Source organism: Phyllopteryx taeniolatus, chromosome 1, assembly GCF_024500385.1.
Source record: "Phyllopteryx taeniolatus isolate TA_2022b chromosome 1, UOR_Ptae_1.2, whole genome shotgun sequence".
In the NCBI taxonomy this organism is placed as follows: Eukaryota; Metazoa; Chordata; class Actinopteri; order Syngnathiformes; family Syngnathidae; genus Phyllopteryx; species Phyllopteryx taeniolatus.
Genome location: NC_084502.1, coordinates 19,424,192 through 19,445,581, shown reverse-complemented (window position 1 = coordinate 19,445,581; position 21,390 = coordinate 19,424,192). Strand labels below are relative to the sequence as shown.

The 21,390-nt window shown below is 42.3% G+C and overlaps 1 protein-coding gene across 5 annotated transcripts in view; it reads left to right on the top strand.

The window, feature by feature from the left end:
- Window positions 1-2,559: 2,559 nt before the first annotated feature.
- slc12a5b (solute carrier family 12 member 5b) overlaps window positions 2,560-21,390 on the top strand; it is a 45,999-nt gene continuing 27,168 nt past the window's right edge. For 2 of the 5 annotated variants that reach the window (XM_061778597.1, XM_061778588.1), the window contains exon 1: window positions 7,306-7,670. In XM_061778597.1, coding sequence (XP_061634581.1) covers window positions 7,613-7,670 — 58 coding nt within the window. In that variant the 5' untranslated portion in view covers window positions 7,306-7,612. Of the gene's footprint in view, window positions 2,704-7,304; window positions 7,671-21,390 lie in introns of those variants that run through there. The other 3 variants (XM_061778612.1, XM_061778622.1, XM_061778607.1) reach the window with 3 other exon arrangements.

Sequence of the window (21,390 nt, the reverse complement as noted above, 5' to 3'; positions counted from 1 at the left end):
AATAAAAATATTTGGCCCAAACTGAAAATGAGGAAACCAAGGCCGATTACCGAAAACTGAACCACTGAAAGAAATGATTATACCAATTAGCAGCCTATGCTCTAAACTTGCCAGTCTGCCAGAAATCAAGAAGAAGAAAAAAGAAGGGAATACTAATTCATTTCTGGATTCCGGTTCTGGGTGGCTGTGTAATGATTTTTATTTTTTTTTTTAAGCATTTTTTTTTATCTAGAAACTTAACTCATTTACCTGCTTTTTGCTCGGCTTGGTTACTGTCTGCTAGCTTAGCAATTAGAGTGGCTTCTTTGTCTTTCTCCTGTTAAAGTGGCTCTAAGCAGATATCCGTGTTTTGTTTCTAAATACATGAAAATATGTTTGACGATTTTTTTTAATTAATTATTTATTTATTTATTTGTATTCACTAGTCTCAAGTTACCCACAAAGCCATATTGTCTCTGGTGAAAGTTTACAAAACTATCCCTCATAGAATGCGCACTGCAGAGTCAGCTGGTGGTGTTGATGTTCAGCTTGTCTTCAAAAAGTCATTCCATCGCTTTTTTATTTCCTCATTTTATGGGAGCTTAAGAAAACGTCACCGAGCTGTTCTGTAAATTGAGGCATCCAGCAATGACACATTTTTGTGGTGTAGCCATCATTGGTTTGCCTACTGCAAGCTGGAGTGGTAAATGGGCCTTGTTATGGATATTAAGCACAGCTAACTCACAAGTGAGCAGCCAAACGAAATGATGTCACTTTGTACTTATATACTGGGGGAGGGAACTCACGCTAGAAAGAATACGCCCCAGCGCTGTGATATCACAGGGCTGTGTTTAAGCCACAAAATCAGGAAAATTCAAATGGGGAAAATGATGTTTAAGCTATATCTCAACAGTTGAGCACTATATTGTTATAAGTCTTTGCATTTTCGGTCTTGGACTCATCTAATGCCTCTAATTTATTTTTATTATTATTTTACCACTTTTCATGTCGCTGCAAGAATGGCTAATCAGAGACTGTAGAGAAAGGAGGAATGACCGAAGAGACGTCAATCATTTTATCATGCACACCTCACGAGGGGGACGTGCGCAGCCTCATGCAAAAGACTATACAGTAGTATCTTGGCCGTATTATTTAACTCCGGTTAGCAACAAACGCTAAAAAGAAGGAATTGGTCAGCTCTCGACTTCAAATCAAGCGTAAATATATATAACAGTGGTGTCCTATGCGTGGATGGCTGCATATTGATGGGCATGTAAAACCACCGGCGCCAATTTATGAATAAACAGTAAGTTCTACTTTTCTCACCAGGTCATCAGGTAAATTGATCACCTCCATCCATCCATCCATTTGCTTTACCGCTTATCCTCACTAGGGTCATGGCCGTGCTGGAGCCTATCCCAGCTATCTTTGGGCGAGAGGCGGGGTACAACCTGAACCGGTCACCAGCCAATCGCAGGGCACACAGATTTACACAAACTTACACATCTGTGAAGGCACCATTAATGCTGAAAGGTACATACAGCAATGTCTTTTTCATGGATGCCCGTGCTTATTTCAGCAAGACGATGCCAAACCACATTCTGCACGTGTTACAACGGTGTGGCTTCGTAGTAAAAGAGTGTGGGTACTAGACTGGCCTGCCTTGAAGTCCAGACCTGTCTCCCATTGAAATGTGTGGCGCATTATGAAGCGTAAAATACAACAACGGAGACCCCGGACTTCTAAACAGCTGCAGCTGTACATCAAGCAAGAATGGGAAAGAATTCCACCTACAAAGGTTCAACAATTAGTGTCCTCAGTTCCCAAACGTGTATTGAATGTTGTTAAAAGAAAAGGTGATGTAACACAGTGGTAAACATGACCCTGTCCCAGCTTATTTGGAACGTGTTGCAGCCATAAAATTCTAAGTCAATGATTATTTGCTAAAAACAATAAAGTTTATCAGTTTGAACATTAAATATCTTGTCTTTGTAGTGTATTCAATTAAATATGGGTTGAACATGACTTGCAAATCATTGTATTCCGTTTTTATTTATGTTTAACACAACGTCCCAACTTCATTGGAATTGGGGTTGTACATCCAATGACAAAAAGGATATATAATGAAGGAATCACATTTTCACTAATCGTCATTGTACTGGAATGTGTGTACATGTTTTCATGACTAAGCCATTCTGATGATGACAACAAGGGCAATTTATTGTGATAGTGACCCAAAAAGTGTTGGTTGGTCATTAAAGACATTTTCTTTCAGATATGACAAAGGTCAAATGTCTGCTACCTGCCAGTGGAGCTGGATCATCATCTGAGAGCAGTCTCTGTTTGATCAGGAAAAAGAAATAGTGGATTTTAGTCCAATGCTCCATGGCCTTAATCTGCAGGATTAGTGCATCAGAAACTTCAGTCCGGTGTTGTTATTGTCTTCTTGCCATTTCATTTGTGTGAGTCAAAGGGCTTACATGGCTTCCTTAATATAATTGTATTTGTGCATCATGGCTGTGTCGTAAATGCCTTGAAACTAGCACAGGTCGGATTGAACGTATGAGCAGCCACATCGTCGGCCACATGTGCAGCAGCGGCCAGCAGCCTGGATGGAGGGAGGTACACATGGGTTAAGAGCTAAAGCGGCTTGGCCCAGATGAACAGAAATCTCAGGCTCTCTGCCAATCAAAGCCCAGCCAATAGCCCACTCTCGCTGACATGGTAAGTAGACGAGCTTGGCCACATGCATAGTTGATGTACAGTATCAGTCAAAAGTTTTACATAACTTCTTATTTATAGCATGAGCAAGCATGTCCAAAACTATGCAGGTGTGTGATGCACTGTGGCTATACTCTACAGGGATGTCAAGGGATGTTGAGAAGTTCCAACTAGATATAGTCAGACTCGCCTCCACGCACAGCTTGGGCTCTGGTACCAGTCCTCTTGAGAGGGGTTGGACTCTCTTCCACTCTGGAGTTGCCCACGGTGAGAGGCGCCGAGCAGGTGTGGGTATACTTATTGCTCCCCGGCTCGGCGCCTGTATGTCGGGGTTCACCCCGGTTGACGAGAGGGTAGCCTCCCTCCACCTTCGGGTGGGGGGACGGGTCCTAACTGTTGTTTGTGCCTATGCACCAAACAGCAATTCAGAGTACCTACCCTTTTTGGGGTCTTTGGAGGGGGTGCTGGAGAGCGCTCCTGCTGGGAACTCCATCGTTCTGCTGGGGGACTTCAATGCTCATGTGGGCAATGACAGTGAGACCTGGAAGGGCGTAATTGGGAGGAACGGCTCCCCCGATCAGAAGCCGAGTGGTGTTCTGTTATTGGACTTCTGTGCTCACTACGGATTGTCCATAACGAACACCATGTTCAAGCATAAGGTTGTCCACATGTGCACTTGGCACCAGGACACCCTAGGTCGCAGTTCGATGATCGTCTTTGTGTCGTGTCATCGGACTTGCGGCCGCATGTCTTGGCCACTCGGGTGAAGAGAGGGGCGGAGCTGTCAAATGATCACCACCTGGTGGTGAGTTGGCTCCGATGGTGGGGGAAGATGCCGGTCCGACGTGGCAGGCCCAAACGTATTGTGAGGGTCTGCTGGGAACGTCTGGCGGAATCCCCTGTCAGAAGGAGTTTCAACTCCCACCTCCGACAGAGGTGCTCATGTTCCGGGGGAGGCGGGGGACATCGAGTCCGAGTGGACCATGTTCCACGCCTCCATTGCTGAGGCGGCCGACCGGAGCTGTGGCCATAAGGTGGTCGGTGCCTGTCGGTGCCTTTCCCGCAATCCCCGCACCCGTTGGTGGACACCAATAAGGTTGGTGAAGAATCAACGCTGGGCTCTCCCGCGCGTGGCTCAGAACAGCGTCCGTACGAAAGAGACCACGGAAGCTTTCGTCCACTTGTTTTGTGGCCAAAGCTGCTTCCTGTCGTGACGTCATGCAGTCTCGGACCAATCCTAGCTACACCTCAGTGTCTGGGTGCGGAAACTCATTCCGACGCTCTCGCCGTGTTTGCAGTACAGTTTGCAGTACTCAGAGACAGAGCATGCTTCATTTTCTATAACTTTACTAATGAACGTGTTGGCGATTGGCAGGGATATGTCAGTACGTCCGCCATATTGAATGTGTCAGTTCTGCTCGTATCCAACGGCACACTCCAACAACGTTCCCGTAGGTTCCGGGGTGCAGATAGGGCACCTGGAGTAAATTTCCTTGCGCACCCTGTGTTGATATTTTGTGCGTTTGTTGTGTCGGTGCAACTAAGTGTAATGCAACGACAGTGTTCCCTCGTTTTTCACGGTTAATGTGGACCAGAACCTCCCGCGAAAGGTGAAAAAATGTTCGTGGATGTCTATGTGGGTACCAGAATGTTTGAAATATATAAACAGTATTTATACTTTACATATTTGAGACAAAGATTACAACAGTACACGTATTTACTTAAATCTTTAATTATAAAACCTTATACAGTAATTAACATTTATTATACAGTAATTAACATTCATCAACATTGCCTCAACATTGGATGTTTGCTTCCTCTTTCTTTATGTACCGCACTGTAGATTTATTCATGCCATAATGACGTGCCACATATGCATAACTTCTGCCCTCTTTGATCAAATCTAAAAAGTTTCACTTTTTCGCTGATGGTCATCATCTTCTTCTTCCTCTTGGGCGCCCCGGAGGAATCTTTCGCAGGGGCACAGCGCTTCGGCGGCATTGTAAGGGCTTGCTTAACTAATCAAAAAAATTATCGCTTAAACAAAAAAACTTATTGCGAACACAACAGCGTGGACGAGACACAACAAGGGAAGATGTTGGGTGAGGCTGCGATGATGCGCAGTCCATCAGCTCATGGGATAAATCCACTCGTGCTCTCATTGGTCGATGTTGCGCCGGGAACCAATCACGTGCCTTGTAAACAACGCGTCTTTCTGCAATATGGCTGCCGATATGGCTGTATTTTTTATTTTATTTTATTTTTTTAATAAATATTTTGGAAAAACCCGCGAAGCACTGAAGCCGCAAAACGTGAAGCGCGAAGTGGCGAGGGAACACTGTATATGTTTATAAGGAGATCTGGGTGTGTATCTGTAATGTATGTAGTGTTGTTTAAGCGTGCAGCCAATAATTTCTATCAATACACTTCAAAAGAATGAAACCATTTTTGTCACACTACATCTATGGAATGGTCATTGTACTACTCTTTCTGGTGTGCCCGCCTTGGCCATCTGGGAGCAGTCTAAGACAGACAGACAGACATTGAGACGTCTCAACTCCTCACAGCTCATCAGTACAGCACTAATATTAGCCGTTCCTTGCAGAGGATAAGAAATATATGACTGTGAGCACTGTTATATTGTCTGTCTACATGAGTTGCTGATCATCTGTGTTCAACCCGTTGCTTAAAGGGTTATAGCGCCGCAACATACAGTAGATGCTAATTAATGTTAGAATTAAGCTAGCAGACTGAAAAGCTAAGTTATGTGGCTGTTTTAAATACACAAGGTGTAATTTTCTTTCTAATATGTTTAGTTTGACAGTAAACTTCAACTGGGAGAGGCATTAAACAGCTTGAAGCCTCTTTTTTGAAGAATTGTGCAGTATTTCACAGTGCTACTTATTGAGAAGTGAGTTCAGGTCACTGCCACCATACAGCGCTTGTAGCTCAAGTCTGCGCTCATAAGTCAAAGCAAAAAGATTGGCTAAACGACGAATCATATCTCCAAAAACTCATGTCGTGTCACTCATACCTCAAAACACCATGTAATGATTTCGTCCTATGCAACACCCTTTTCAATAAATTATATTGAACTGAATAGATGGCCATCTATATCTATGTTTCCCGCCTTATAGTGTTTGAAGACCAATTTAACACAGTCCCATTGGAGTTGTTCCCATAAATCAGCTTCGTGTAAGTGTAGTCTGGTGCTCTCATCTTGTCACAGAGGAGCGGGAGGACTTTATAATGCAGAGAACGTCAGAGAGGACCAAGGTGGGAGGTCATTGAGGATAAAGTCTATGTGGACATCTGCCAAAACTAAGAGATCATCTCACCACAGCAGAAATGGCTTGACAGTTCATTATGATGTAACATAGAAATACTAATGGGGAAAAGGCTTTGGGTTTTTATCTTTCATCCATTTAATGCCCATTGTGTTTTGGCAGCGCTATGTTGATCACGAGGCCGGTGGCTAAAAGGGCCGCATTTGGTGATAAACTCACCACTATCAAAAATTAAATGAAAAAACACCTGCGGCACGGTGAGCGACTGTTTAACACGTCTGTCTCACAGTTCTGAGGGCCTGGGTTCAAATCCGGCCGGCCTTGCCTGTGTGGGGTTTGCATGTTACACATAGGGGTAACACAGGGTAAAAAGTGGGAGGGGAGTGCTCCCAAGTCCCCCTGGGTCTGTCGCCTCTGCACCCCTCACATTTTTGTGTTAAATATTTTTGTGTTAAATATTTTGATGGGGCACGGTGAAGCTGTACATCAAGCAAGAATGTGAAAGAATGCACTCCCGGAGCCCTTGTGAGGATAAGATTAGAGAATGGATGGATGGATGGATGGATGGATGGATGGATTTTGATGGGACAGCATTGAAGAAATGAAACATTACATTGTAAAGTAGTCAGTATACCGCTTGTTTCACAGAGTCAATTTATTTTCCGCTCAAAATATCTAAACCGCTGGCAAAAAAGGTCAGTACACCTCTAAGTGAAAATTTCCAAATTGGGCCCAAAGTGTCAATATTACGTGCGGACACCACTTTTTCCCAGCACTGCCATGGGCATGAACTTCACCAGAGGTTCAGAAGTTGCCACAGGAATCCTCTTCCACTCCTCCATGACGACATCACCAAACTGGTGGATTTTAGGGCCTTTGTGCTCCTCCACCTTCCATTTGAAGAGGCCCCACAGATGCTCAATAAGGTTTAGGTCTGGTGACATGCTTGGCCGTCCTCAACTTTACTCTCAGCTTCTACTGTACATACGCACGCACACACACAGACAGACACAGACACAAACAGACACGCGCACACACAAAGGCCCACCTCATAAGGAGAAAGGCTTTTTAAGTTATACAAGTACAGCTTGCAGCCATTCCGACAGATAATTGGTCTTGGACGTGCACGGATATATGAAAAGGGAGACATTAGGTGGGGTAAAAATAACACATGAAAAGGATGTACAACAAGTAATGGAAAAAATGCAATTTTGTCTGCCCTCTGAAAAAGCATCAAAAGAGATGTCTAATCTCAGGAGACGGTGGGTTATCATCTAACATCCTCTCCATGCTTCCTGTCCTCATGATGACATGGATGATGGTGCGTGAGGGAGTGAAAAAGAGGACGGGAGGGAGAGGGATTATACCTTGTGAATACATGAATGTAGTGGTAGCGAGTGTAGCACAGGAACAGTGAGAGCGCATGTGTCATCAAGCTGGCCAACTCGCCCTTGTTGCCTCCCACTGTCCCTCAATCGTCCTGCTGAAGAACATCAAGCAAGTTAAAAGGGATACATACCTGTTCTTAACTTCTGAGAGACTGCAGCCCACATACAGCTTCTTTTTGAAGCACAGGAAAGGTTCCCGTGCACGCAGCAGAGTGCAGAGCTTTAGGAGGAGAGAGGATGCTCAACAACGTGACAACGGATTGCAAGGAAGGAGATGGGAACCCTAACAACCAGGGTGAGTGAGGCCGGTGAGAGGGGACCATGTGTGGCTGATGAGTGTGTGCACGTGTTAGGAGGGGAAAGGATGCTGTGGTTTGGCTTGTGGCTGTTGATGGACTTTTGCTTCTGTGTGACAGAGACATACAGACTTTCAGAGAGATGTGTCTGCTTTGTGATGCATTCACTTTTCTAAATCAAGTTTGCAACCGTACATTTTCATTGTTTGCTCGTGATTTGCTGGTTCAATGCAAACCAGCAGAGGGTTTAGCTTTTTAATTAATCCATGTAAAAGCAGGTCAAAAGCTTTATTGTACAAGTATACTAAGTGCAGTTGTTCCTTCAGTCTCATTCATCTCAGCAGCAAGAATGTCTTGCCAGGGGCTATACATGCCTTAATAATAGAGCATTTGCGTACTATGCACCCAACGCAATTTCAATAAATCCCATACGTGCTGAAAATGCTCCGTTTTAAATGACTTTTTATTGAACATTATTTTGAAGCATGGTGGACGAGTGGTTAGCACATCCACCTCACAATTTAGAGGTTGGGGGTTCAAATCTGAGCTGCAGCCTTCTTGTGTGGAATTTGTATGTTCTCCTGTGGTTGTGTTGTCCCAAGAAGTTTGTAAGGTCGTAAGAGTTGTTTATATCAATTGGGGAGTGGCCCCACACCAAGCAACTAAGTCCTGAGGGTGTGTGTCTGCGGACACATGCAAGTGAATTGACACCGTCTCGCATGCACAATAAATGTCAGAGGTGTCTTGGAATTGCTATGACCCCAACCCCCTCAGCCAAGTGGGGCCCACCCCAGAATGGCCCGGCCGACAGCACACCACCCACACTAAGGGATCCAGGGCAGTCCACCGGCCCCACAGAAGCAGCCCAAAACCGGCCACTCGGAGGAGAATACCGCCACACCCCTGGCCAACCACCACCACAGCCCCCCACACTATCGACACAATTATACAACTATTGACCAAGGAGGTGAAAGGAGTTTCCACAGTGGATGTAAAAATTAAACACACCCCTGTTCAAGTGACAGGTTTTTGGAAGGGTGCAAGGCAGGAGCATAGGTACAATTCTCCCAAGGACTCAAATAAATGCCCGTCAGATTTTAAAACACTTTGGGTAAAATTGATGACAGTGAGGGTAATTTTTATTTATTTTTTTAATATTGATGAAGACAAAAAAAATAGGCAAAAGAGCAGGTGCTTGAGCCCTACCTAGTTGGTATGTGTGCATGTGCCTGGGAGGGCTATACCCTGGACCGATCACCTATATCACAGGACTTACACATATAGACAGAGACATACAGCTAAAAACAGACAACCTTTCACATTCACATCCACAGCTTTGGACAATTTCCAATCTGCAATGGAACTCCAAACAGTCTTAGAAATGGGAGTAACTGGAGAAACCTCAAGCTAAACAAGCACAAAGAGAGCATGCGTCATTTACTGAGAAGTTTATTTTAATTGACCTACACCACCGCAAACTAAAACCCAGAGCCTGCCCTGGCCATAGACGACATAGACGGTCACCGAGGGCGCCATCTGCTGGAGGGGCGCACTGCCAATGCCCTCCTTCTCGGGAAAAATATTTCAATAAAATCCTAAAATATTTTGTGACGCCCACTGTTTCTGTCATGAAAATAACAAATAAAATTACAAAATAAACTAAAGTAGACTCTTCAATTAACCGATCATGCATGTTTTTGGGATTTGGGGAGGAAACCCACATGAACATGCAAACTCCACACAGGCGGGGCCGGGATTTGAACCCCAGTCCTCAGAACTCTGAGGCAGATGTGCTAACCAGTCATCCACTGGATTTTACTCACCGACTAAGAAACATTTTCCTTTTGTCTCATTTTCATTTTGCATTGAGTAAATCCCTCAAGAAATTTCATTCCTTACATTTGTTTCTAGCAATGAGGTGCTTATAAGTGGATTGGCATCTGCATTTTTATTATGTTTAGGATTTTGAGAAATATCTACAAAAAAACGAGTAATTATGTTATTGTGAATAAACAGTTACGAGAGAGAGATATTACACAAATTTGTAATTTCTATAACATCACGTTCTAGCCTTAGATTTACTCATTTTTTTTCCTCCACTGCAAATGAGGTCATCGTTGTTTTAACTTTTTAGTTTAACATTAAATGATTCCGTTTTTGCTTTGCACATTTATTGACGTCACCCCAGAGAACTTTGCAAACGTCAAAACGACCAAAACTGTCCAGAACGCAGGGAAGAAGAAAAAAAAGGAGGGGATGACAGGTCAACTTTTGGTTTGTCCCAGTAGCTGTCATTACTCACATGATTTGTTTGGCAGTAAGAATAGAGTAATCAAATGAAGAATGTTCTATTATATATTTTACATTGTGTGGCATGTTATTTTGGAAATTAAAGGCAATGTTAAAAACTATTGGACTATTCGACTTATTTAAATCATTATAAAGCTTATTTAAATCATTGATTGCGGGGGGGGTATGAGTAGCTTTGTAAAGGCAGAATTACTGATGTTTACAATGCACCGTGAAACAAAAGCTTTAATTATCCATCCATCCATTTTCAACACTGCTTATCCTGGTTAGCGTCGCGGCGCGCTGGAGCCTATCCCAGCTGATTTTGGGCGAAAGGCGGATTACACCCTGAACTGGTCGCCAGTCAGTCGCAGGGCACACCTTTAATTATAATCCCAATAATGCACTTGTTTAAAACCATGCAGCAGAGTGGCAACCAATCAAGCGCTAAAACACACACAAACTAAAACCACAAGTATTTCCAAAAACGAGCCACTACTACTTTGACGCAGCGTTGCTGAAAGAATGTTGGCTGGGTCATTTTATTTTTCACATCCCTGCAAAAGTCCAACTACTGCTGCACTGCACAGTGAAGTTTAATACCCAACTGGATAGTGATACAAATGATGTTGGCAGAATTGGACGAACATTTGCAAGCGAAGTAAAGTCTCAGCGTACAAGTTGTTCACCCTTGTCCGCACTTACAAAATATGTAACGTGAACGACGACTGTTAATTCACTTATAAATATTCAGAGCTCTTCATGGTCTCATACAGAAGCAATAAAAGTAATACCACTGATGTATCTTCACATCTAGGCCCAGTAAACAATATGTGGCAATTTGGCTTCTACAACGGCTGGACGTGTAATGTAGTAGAGTGGTTATAACTTCTTTTTAATTGGCTAGACTCTCTCATTTTCTCAATGGCTACCCACTGGGGATAGTGTATTTAATACTTCAAATGAATACAAAATAAAGAAAACAGTCTACATTAGCCTATATCATGTGAAGCAACAAAAGTACAGGTAGACTGACGCATGTTTGGAGGACTCATTGAGAAAATGAGACGCAGTAAATTGCATGAGGTAGAATAAATGCACACAATTGTTTTGCAAAGTGGCAAATGACCTTTGAAGCACACCACATCCAGTGCATTCACATAGAGTGGATTGTGATCATTCTGTAGGAGAAACACATGATGAATCCTACCAGTGAGATCCCTTGATTATTACATCCATTCCTGAGTAAAAGGAGCAGGCAAGATAACAAGTCTAGATAGATCCCACGAGAGGCCTACGGTCCACAGGTCATAAATTGCAATCAATAAGCTTGACTGGAATGTCTGTGAGGTTAAATTAGCAATTTGTCATAGCGGAATCAATGGTGATTCAGCGATGCACTGGAAAACATTTTATTTCATGTTATTTTGACTTTTCCCCTCAATTACTTTGCGTTCAATAACTTATTGATGAAATCACACACTCACCTGTTATACCTAATAACATCTGAGCCTAGCCACTTAAAGACATAAAAAGACACTTGCTATATATACAGTGGATATAAAAAGTCTACACACCTCTGTTCCAATGCCATTTAGTTTTTGGGATATTGAAAAATAAGTTCAAAACGTTTTCCAACATTAGTGTGACCTGTACAACTCTATTGAATTAAACAAATATATATATCTAGACACCCTCTTAAAACTGAAGATATGACTGTTTTTAGCATTAAACAAATTAACATTATAACATTAACATTTTCCCACATTTCGGGAGATTTTGTTTGGGTCCAGTGAAACCAAGCTTGAACATTTTGTAAACTTAAGGCACAAACACAACACTGCTCATCACCAAATGAAGCAACGTGGTGGCAACATTAGGCTTTGGGGATGTTTTCCTTCAACTGGACCTGGGGCCTTCGACGAGGTGAAGGGAATTCTTAATTGTCCCAAATAGCAGTTAGTGTTAGAATAAAACCTTCAAAATTCTGCTAGAAGGCAAAAGAAAATGTCAGGAAAAGCCTACTAGACAAATTGAAGGTTATTTGGGGTGAATGAGAGGGCATTTCAATGCAGTCAGGTGTGTGCTGACTCCCATTTAACTTGAGTTTGAATTTGATTGGTTAATTCGGAACACAGCCACATCCCAGTTATAAGAGGGCGTGTACAGTTGTGCAGGCACATAATCCCATTTGTTTATTTTCACATCCACTCTCAAACAGATTGTTTTTTAAAAAATACATTAAAAAAACAATTAAGCTGTACAGGTTATAGGCCATATTAACGGTGGAAAAAGTTTTGAAATGATTTACCTTTGTGTCTTTTTTTTATATGACACATACCTGGCATTCAAACAGGGTTGAGCCAACTTCTAATAAGCAGAGTAAGTAGTAGTCAACTTTCCCACGTTCAAAATTCTTTTTAGGTAATATTTCATGATCATATATTTGCCGTGGGAAATGGTTCAAGACATTGTGCAATGCATACAAGTCAAACTAAGTTGAATTTGTTTTGTTTTGAGAGCAGGAATTATCATGGATGAATCATCCGTTTGGACCAAAGTGGCAAAACTCCAGATGTTAACACAAAAAAAAAAAAAAAAAAAGTCCAAAACTGGATCATGATATAATCCATAACAAAGATAGGAGAAATAATCTGTTCCAGTGTCAAATGTCTTCACTACAAAACCCCAACTTTGACAAAAGCACACATCTGGACAAAAAAAAAAGCATGCCGTGGTTCTTCCTCACTGAGACGTGTATTGGAGCATACAGTACCAATGTATGTTATTGTTGCAATTCATTAGCTGCTGTTCACATTAGTGGATCACTGATTTTTCAACAGGCTCAAAGCCCTTCAAATCATCTGGCGCAGCTTGTAGAGGACAGCATAGGTCATTTCAATGACAAATATTTGTCAGCGTTTATGTAACAGCATAAAATGACACCGTGTGTGCTTAATGTAGGGTCAGGGGTGAAGCGTTGTGACTGTGTTATGCAAGTGAAGCACATGGATGGACACTAATACAAATGAAAATGAATAGAAAATTAAATCACTACAAAGAAATGCATCACATTCAAAGTAAAAGAAATGGAATCATACTTCTGCAACAGATTACAATTGTAATATCACAAGTGTATGAGAAGAACAAATATTGATTTACACAGAAAAGAGCCATTCTCGTAAACAGCCTGCTGTTTGGGTTGTGTCTGAAAGTTGCATAACACTCCATGCTTCAGTCCCATTGATGGGCTGCAACCGTTTCCCCTGATTCAACTGTGATTGGAGGTAGACCACACATGCTTTTTTGCTAGAAAAAAACAACAACAAAAACAACATTCTAAACCCAGAAAATATCAAATTGCATTGATGCTCATCTAACTGTGTGTGAGAAGGGAAAAGTTGATCCTTCTCAAATTTGCAGAAATCGTCTGTCTGCATCTGACGATATTGAGCTTTTTTCTTTGAAGGTGGTTTGAATACAGTGCAAGCTGCTGCTGCCTCGCTTTTGAAACAAACAGGCAGCTGAGACGAATTAATCCACTCGCCAGATGTCACAAGCCTGTCCATGGGCATGAGACTATGAATCCATTTCTCTGATTGCCCATACGTCAATGCAGCCTGTAATAATTCCCATGAAGGAGAAAGAGTCACACGAAATGGTCAATGAATGTAGCTATGTGATTGACAGATCAAACATTCTTCACATGCATTATCTAGCACACCCAATAATATAAAACATTGTGGTTTCCCTTTTTCACTGTAGAGGAATTCAAATGTGTTTACACTGGTGTGTGCCTTACGGGTTTTTTTGTTATACAAGCAGTCGTTTAGACGATTTGTTTGCTTTGACTTGACCACAAAAATTTGAAATACTTGCGCCCTATGGTGGCAGTGAACTAAACTCACTTCACAGAGAGCAGTTGGTAGATAGTGAAGAATTCTTTAGAGTGCAGGCTTCAAGATGTTTAATGCCACTCCCAGTTGAAGTTTACTGTCAAATAAAATATACAAAAGGGAATTATACATTGTGTATTTAAAACAACCACATAACAGCCTTAGGAAGGTCAGTTTAGTTTAATGCTATCAAACAATGCAAAATGCCATAGACGGGCTAACAAATAGCATTAGTCTCCCTGTGTTATAACCCTTTAAGCAACAGATATTTGAATACAAAAGGTGAAGCAACACATGTAGGCAGACAATATAATAATACTCACAGGCATGTATTCTTTATCCTCTGCGAAAAATGAGTATCATTACCGCGGCTTACTAAGTAGTTGACTGTGAACGTCTTCTTTTAGATCCATATGTGTGTATTGTACTGCCCCTATGTGGTCAAGGCGCACACACTAGAAGGAGCTGCCAACTCACAATGAATTAATCATGATGCATAAACTGTTTCATTTGTAACATTCTATCTAATTACATTATTGTATGTTGTTGTGGGTTTTTTTTGGGGGGGGGGGGCACAATATCACATCCTATTTTTAAAAAACACATTAAAAAAAACGTTTTTGGGGGAGACTGGAACATATTCATTTCAATGGGAAAAAGATGATTTGAGATCCAAGTGTTTTGAGTTACAAGCGTAACGGAATGAATCAAATTCGTATCTCAAGCACCATTGTACTAAGTGGCAAGCTGCTGTGTGTTAAGGCACTTTTCATAAATGGTAGCGTTTATGAAAACTTTAGCGCCACAGAGATAGCAGAGGTACCGCACATAACAGTCGTAGTTTAAAAAAAAAAAAAAAAGCAAATATTGATGCAAAAAGGCAAAACATTTTAGCAGTTTCCACTCATCTTTTCTTCCACAAAATGGAGCACATAGGGTTAGGGTTAGGGCTCACTAGCCTATCTGGTGTAGTTTCCTTTTATCTCCATTCATAATCAGGTAGTAATGGATATCCAGAGGTGGGTAGTAACGCATTACATTTACCTTTACGTTTACTCAAGTAGCGTTTTGTAAAAATTGCACTTGTCAAAGTAGTTTTAACATTGCATACTTTTTGAGTATTTATGTTCAGAAGAAATGGTACTTTTACTCCGTTACAATGATCTAAATGCCGCTCACTACTTGTATGTATCAATTATTGCTTATTTATCAACTATTTCGTGCGCGACATAACTGTTTAGACTACGACTTCAACTTCCGCATTGTGCGCTGTTTGCCCCAATCCAATTTAAGTGCTAATGACGTTTAATTATAATTCACCAATCAAACAACACAAAGAAGTCACATGCAACATGCTGTCAATTTTTTTGTCTTGAGTTTGTTGTCACATTTCTGTCGGGCCAATTATACATGACTTGTGCACTCACTGTAGTAGTCTCGCCACGCTGGACTATTTGCATACCTGTTGTTGACCAATACCGGCCACTCATGTCAGAGTAGAATCTGCCCCATTTGCACACTGATTGAGGATTATCTGCAACATTTGCACAATCAACATTGTCCCAGATGATTGCACTACGAGTCACTTTAAACTTCATACATTCCTTGAAGTCTCTGCGCCCTTTGCACAATGGTCATTGCACCGGACTATTGCTATATTAGTCAGTCAAACTGCTCTAAGTGCTAGAGGACATCTTTTTGCACCTTTGTCAAAAATAAATAAATAAATAAAATTGTACCGGCTTTACCAGATAACTAGCAACCCTTTATTGCTCAGTGACTGTTTTTGTCAATGTCTTTATGTCTCAAAAGTGTTCTCTGTCAATTGACTGTCTGTTGTCGTACTAGAGCGGCTCCAACTACCGGAGACAAATTCCTTGTGTGTTTTTTTGGACATACTTGGCAAATAAAGATGATTCTGATTCTGATGACTGCACACGTCTTCTATTGGGCTTCCCCGGAATAGGTATTAAACTAGATAAAGCAGCCCAGCTAATCGATGTGCCTACGTGGCGACCATGTGGAGAAGGTCATCATTACCAGTGAAGGCAGTGGCGCGTGAGTCATGTTTTCCTTTAGACAAGTGGTTCTTAACCTTGTTAGAGGGAAAGAACCCCGCAAGTTTCATCTGGAGTTCGCGGAACCCTTCCTAATTTGAAAAATAAAATGTGGTTTATTTCAAATTCAAAACAGGTATATATTTTATTGACTGTGTAGATTCTCAGTCATCCAGGTCATGCACAAAAGGAATCACGCATCAGTTGCACACAAACTCATTGTGTTAAAAGAACAAAACCAACAAAACATGAATTTCACACACAAAAAAAAAAAAATCAGTTCAATAAAAATTTACTGTAAGTGAATGTGAATTTGCGGCACGGTGGGCGACTGGTTAGAGCGTCAGCCTCACAGTTCTGAAGACTGGGGTTCAATCCCCGGCCCCGCCTGTGTGGAGTTTGCATGTTCTCCCCGTACCTGCGTGGGTTTTCTCCAGGCACTCCGGTTTCCTCCCACATCCCAAAAACATGCATTAATTGGAGACTCTAAATTGCCCGTAGGTGTGAATGTGAGTGGGAATTGTTGTTTGTTTGTATGTGCCCTGCGATTGGCTGGCAACCAGTTCAGGGTGTACCCCGCCTCCTGCCCGATGATAGCTGGGATGGGCTCCAGCACGCCCGCGACCCTAGTGAGGAGAAGCGGCTCAGAAAATGGATGGATGGATGGATGGATGAATGTTAATTTTGTTGTTGCCATTCTTCTTGGTAAGTGCCACTCTCATATCATTGGAATGGACTTCACTGTGAAAATTCACAACAAAATCTGTTCCTTTTCTTTATGTTATTTCTACAATCCTCGAAAAGGGTTAATAGGTAAGAGTACATTTTTTTTGTCTCTTTTTTATTATTGGATGAACTGTCTGACGCCACAGCAATGCTGTCAACTCAAGTGTATCATTGAAATGTTGTTAAATAAAGATAGTTTAAAAAACAACAAAACATTTCAACTCGAGGCGCAGCGTTGCGTTTTGAACGGCATGAACATGGCATTCAAAATGCAGTGTAAAAAGGCTTCTACGGATACATGCACGCATGCACACACGGTGTGTGTCGAATCCTCCGTTGAACCCCGGCATCTGCCTCACCGAACCCCTTGCGATCGATCGAACCCAGGTTAAAAACCACTGCTTTAGACGAAGAAAAACAACAGCAATTGAAGACTCTAAATTGCCTGTAGGTGTGACTGTGACTTCGAATGTTTGTTGGTTTATATGCGCCCTGCGACTGGCTGGCGACCAGTTAATTTCACTCTCAGCATCGTAGTACCTCAGGAATGCAAAGGACAGCCAAGGGCGAGGGGTGAGGAAAAATCCTGTCAGTGATCATCAGTAATCCTTACAATTTGTTTTTGTGCCTTTTCTATTACTCCACTCTAAATGTAGAGTGTGTCACATCGTGACTTTAATCTATAGAGCTCGAGTAGGTCGGAATGTCAAATTTGGATTATAGAGGTCTTGATACAGATCCAATTCATTTTCAGTATTATGGATTAGAATGTGAAGCACATAAATTGAGGGGTTACCACATTTGTCTCACAGTTCTGAGGTTCTGGGTTCCAATCTCAGCTACCTGCCTGTGTGGCGTTTGCAAGTTCTCATGTTTTGTCCGGTACTCAGAATTCCTCCCACATTCCAAAAACATGTTATGCTAAGTGAAGACTCTAAATTGTTCTGTGAATGCGAGTATGGTTGTTGTTTTGTCTACACTATACGAGTGTGTTGTGGTTGGCTGGCAACAAGGGTGTACCCCCCCCCTCTCACCCACAGTCAGCTGGGAGAGACTCCAGCTGACCCTAATAAGGACAAGCAGAATAGAGAAATGATTGGATGAATTTGAATATCTTTTAGATAAGCACACTTTGCATCATTAACAGCCATGTCTTAAGTTCGAGAAGCCTCAATACATTAGACTTGCAGTAAAAAGGACGTAAAATAACCACACTGTTCGTGTTTAGTGACAAGAAGAGAAGTACATTGTACTTATGTTCAATGAATAAAATTTATTTTAAAGCAAATTCAGTCTAAATTTGCCTCAAATTTAGGTTGGATTTGGATACACACCGTGGCAGTGGAATAAGAAAAATCTAAGGCCATCGATCATTTGGACATTTGGGACATACCCTATTTTTGGGAGTCAGACAATATGTTGTCACTTCCATTTCTGTACTGGTATGTGTTACTTGAAAGTGGATGTACTGTAAACAATGAAAATATGGGCTTGTGATCAAGAAAAGAAAACACATGTTGTCAAAGCTTCCTCATGCTCATATTACTAAGTTGTTCACAAATCTCCGGGGATCACCCTGCTGAGAATGTTTGTCTACGATCCAGAAGAACAGCAATGAGATGTGGAGTGAGAGATTTTCTTTAATCTTACTACTGAGCTACAACAGTACCCAGTCTTCTTAGACCAGATATTAGGAAATACAGTACACTGCGTCACCTAATCTTTGCTTTAATTTAGAATACTGGATAGCATATCAATGGTTACAATCACACAACAGCAAGGCACCGTTGATTCCATCCATCCATACATTTTCTGAACCGCTTATCCTCACAAGGGTCGCGGGAGTGCTGGAGCCAATCCCAGCTATCATCGTGCAGTAGGCTGGGTACACCCTGAACTGGTTTCCAGCCAATCGCAGGGAACATACAAACAAACAACTATTCGCACTCACATTCACACCTACAGGCAATTTAGAGTCTCCAATTCATGCATGTTTTTGGGATGTGGGAGGAAACCCACGCAGGCACAGGGAGAACATGCAAACTCCACACAGGCGGTGCCAGGGATTGAACCCCGGTCCTTAGAACTGTGAGGCTGACGCTCTAACCAGTCGTACACCGTGCCGCCAACGTTGATTGATTCCCTATCTTAATGTATGAAATGTTTTTTTGTTTTTGTATAATCTCTCAAGACCCTATGGATGCCATTTCCATGACAATGTTTTGAAAATGTTGAATGGATTTTTATCAGAATCAGAATCAGAATCATCTTTATTTGCCAAGTATGTCCAAAACACACAAGGAATTTGTCTCCGGTAGTTGGAGCCGCTCTAGTACAACAGACAGTCAATTTACAGAACACTTTGGAGACATAAAGACATTGACAAAAAACAATTGTCCTCTAGCACTGAGAGCAGTTTGAATGACTAATATAGCAATAGTCCGGCGCGATGGCCATTGTGCAAAGGGCGCAGAGACTTCAAGGAGTGTATGCAGTTTAAAGTGACTAGTAGTGCAATAATCTGGGACAATGTTGATTGTGCAAATGTTGCAGATAATCCTCAATCAGTGTGCAAATGGTGCAGATGCTACTCTGGCATGAGTGGCCAGTATTGGTGCAGTGTGGTGAGACTACCACAGTGAGTGCGCGAGTATAATTGGCCGGACAGAAATGTGACAACAAACTCAAGCCAAAAAAATTGGCAGCATGTTGCAATGGAATTGTAGGTTAGCTGTTTAAGAAGTTGATTGCAAGAGGGAAGAAGCTGTTGGAATGTCTGCTAGTTCTAGTTTGCATTGATCGGTAGCACCTACCTGAGGGAAGGAGCTGGAAGAGCTAGTGACCAGGATGTGACGGGTCCAAGAGGATTTTGCACGCTCTTGTCTTAGTTCTGGCAGCGTGCAAGTCCTCAAGGGTGGGTAGGTGGTTACCGACAATCTTTTCAGCAGTTTTAATTGTCCGATGACAGTGGTGTCTTCTTCAAACTTTGTTTGACAGCCTGGTGCGTTGAGGTGCAGTCGTTCGTGTAGAGAGAGAAGAGCAGCGGCGAGAGGACACAAGCTTGGGCTGCCCCAGTGCTGATGCTGCGTGTGGATGAGGTGGCCTCCCCCAGCCTCACCTGCAGTGTCCTGCCCGTCAGAAAGCTGTAAATCCACATGCAGATGACAGGCGAGACGCTAAATTGGAGAAGCTTGGAGGAAAGGAGTTCAGGGATGATGGTGTTGAACATTGAGCTGAAGTCCACAAACAGGATCCTCGCGTAGGTCCCCGTGCTGTCGAGGTGTTCTAGGATGAAGTGCAGTCCCATGGTGACTGCATCATCCGCAGACCTGTTTGCTCAGTAGGCAAACTGCAGGGGGTCCAGCAGGGGACCTGTGACGCTCTTGAGGTGGTCGAGCACGAGACGTTCAAAGGACTTCATGATCACAGATGTCAAGGCAACAGGCCTGTAGTCATTTAGACCCGAGATTGTAGGTTTCTTGGGGACTGGAATGATGGTGGAGCATTTGAAACAGGATGGTACTTCGCACAGTTCCAGAGATCTATTGAAGATCTGTGTGAAGAGCTGGTCCGCGCAGACTTTGAGGCAGGATGAGGACACATGCTCTGGGCCTGCCGCTTTGTTCATATTTTGTTGTTTGAAGATGCGTCTCACATCCTGTTCGTGGATGGTTAATGCAGAAGTCAGAAGTGTGAATGTGGTTGGTGGTGCGGTTGGGTGGGTGTGGGGTGTGAACGTGTCCTTTTCAAATCTGCAGTAGAAGGTGTTTTAGTCGTTGGCTAGTGTACAATTGTTCTCAGCTTGGGGTGATCGTCGCTTGTAATTTGTCAGCGATTGTAATGCATGATCAAGGCCAGCGATGATGTACGGATTAGAGACAGTGGCACTGAAGAGACAGCAGGAGGCAGAGCTGGAGGTGGCGGAAATGAAGATGTTGAGGTTTGCTCTCGGAGTGACCAGGTTGGATAAAATTAGAAATGAGCTCATCAGAGGGACAGCCAAGGTTCGATGTTTTGCAGACAAAGTTAGAGAGAGCAGACTTCGATGGTTTGGACACATCCAGAGGAGAAATAGTGAGTATATTGGTAGAAGGATGATGAGGATGGAGCTGCCAGGCAAGAGAGCTAGAGGAAGACAAGTGTTTTGACAAGAAATCTCAGAATCTCTTGTGGACTGTAGTCTACACATAATATTCAAACATTTATACAAGTGTACATAATAGTTCCGTCGTTCTTTGTATTATTGGCAATGGCACAAAGCCTCACAATTCAATGTCAACGCCACCCAGTGGAGACTTGAATGGAATTAGTATAAGTCTTCAGTTACAGCAGGCGAGGTGAAAATAGATGAGGTATTTGTGTGGCTGATGTAATTGATGTAATTCAAGCTCACTTATGCAGCTGATTGGTGCATTTTGCTCACATGCAGATGTTAAATTCAGCCTTCCTCTCTGGCTTCCAGCAGCTGCTGGATAATCCCCTTGAGCCTACGTCCTATTAAGCTTTTAAAAGCTGGAATAAACTGTCCATTTTGTAATAATCGTGTCACATGAAGGGTACAAATCTGCCTTGCATTTCAAGGTGCTGACTGCAGTACCATAAACATTTTTTTACAAAATAGAGTATATAGTATATGTATCCGTAACATGTAATTTTTGCTATTTCATTTCAGTTTTGTTCTGCTTTGTTGGTTTAGTCGGCCAAACAAATTTCACAGAGATTTATCTGTTGTTCAAAGCTTTTTTTGTTTG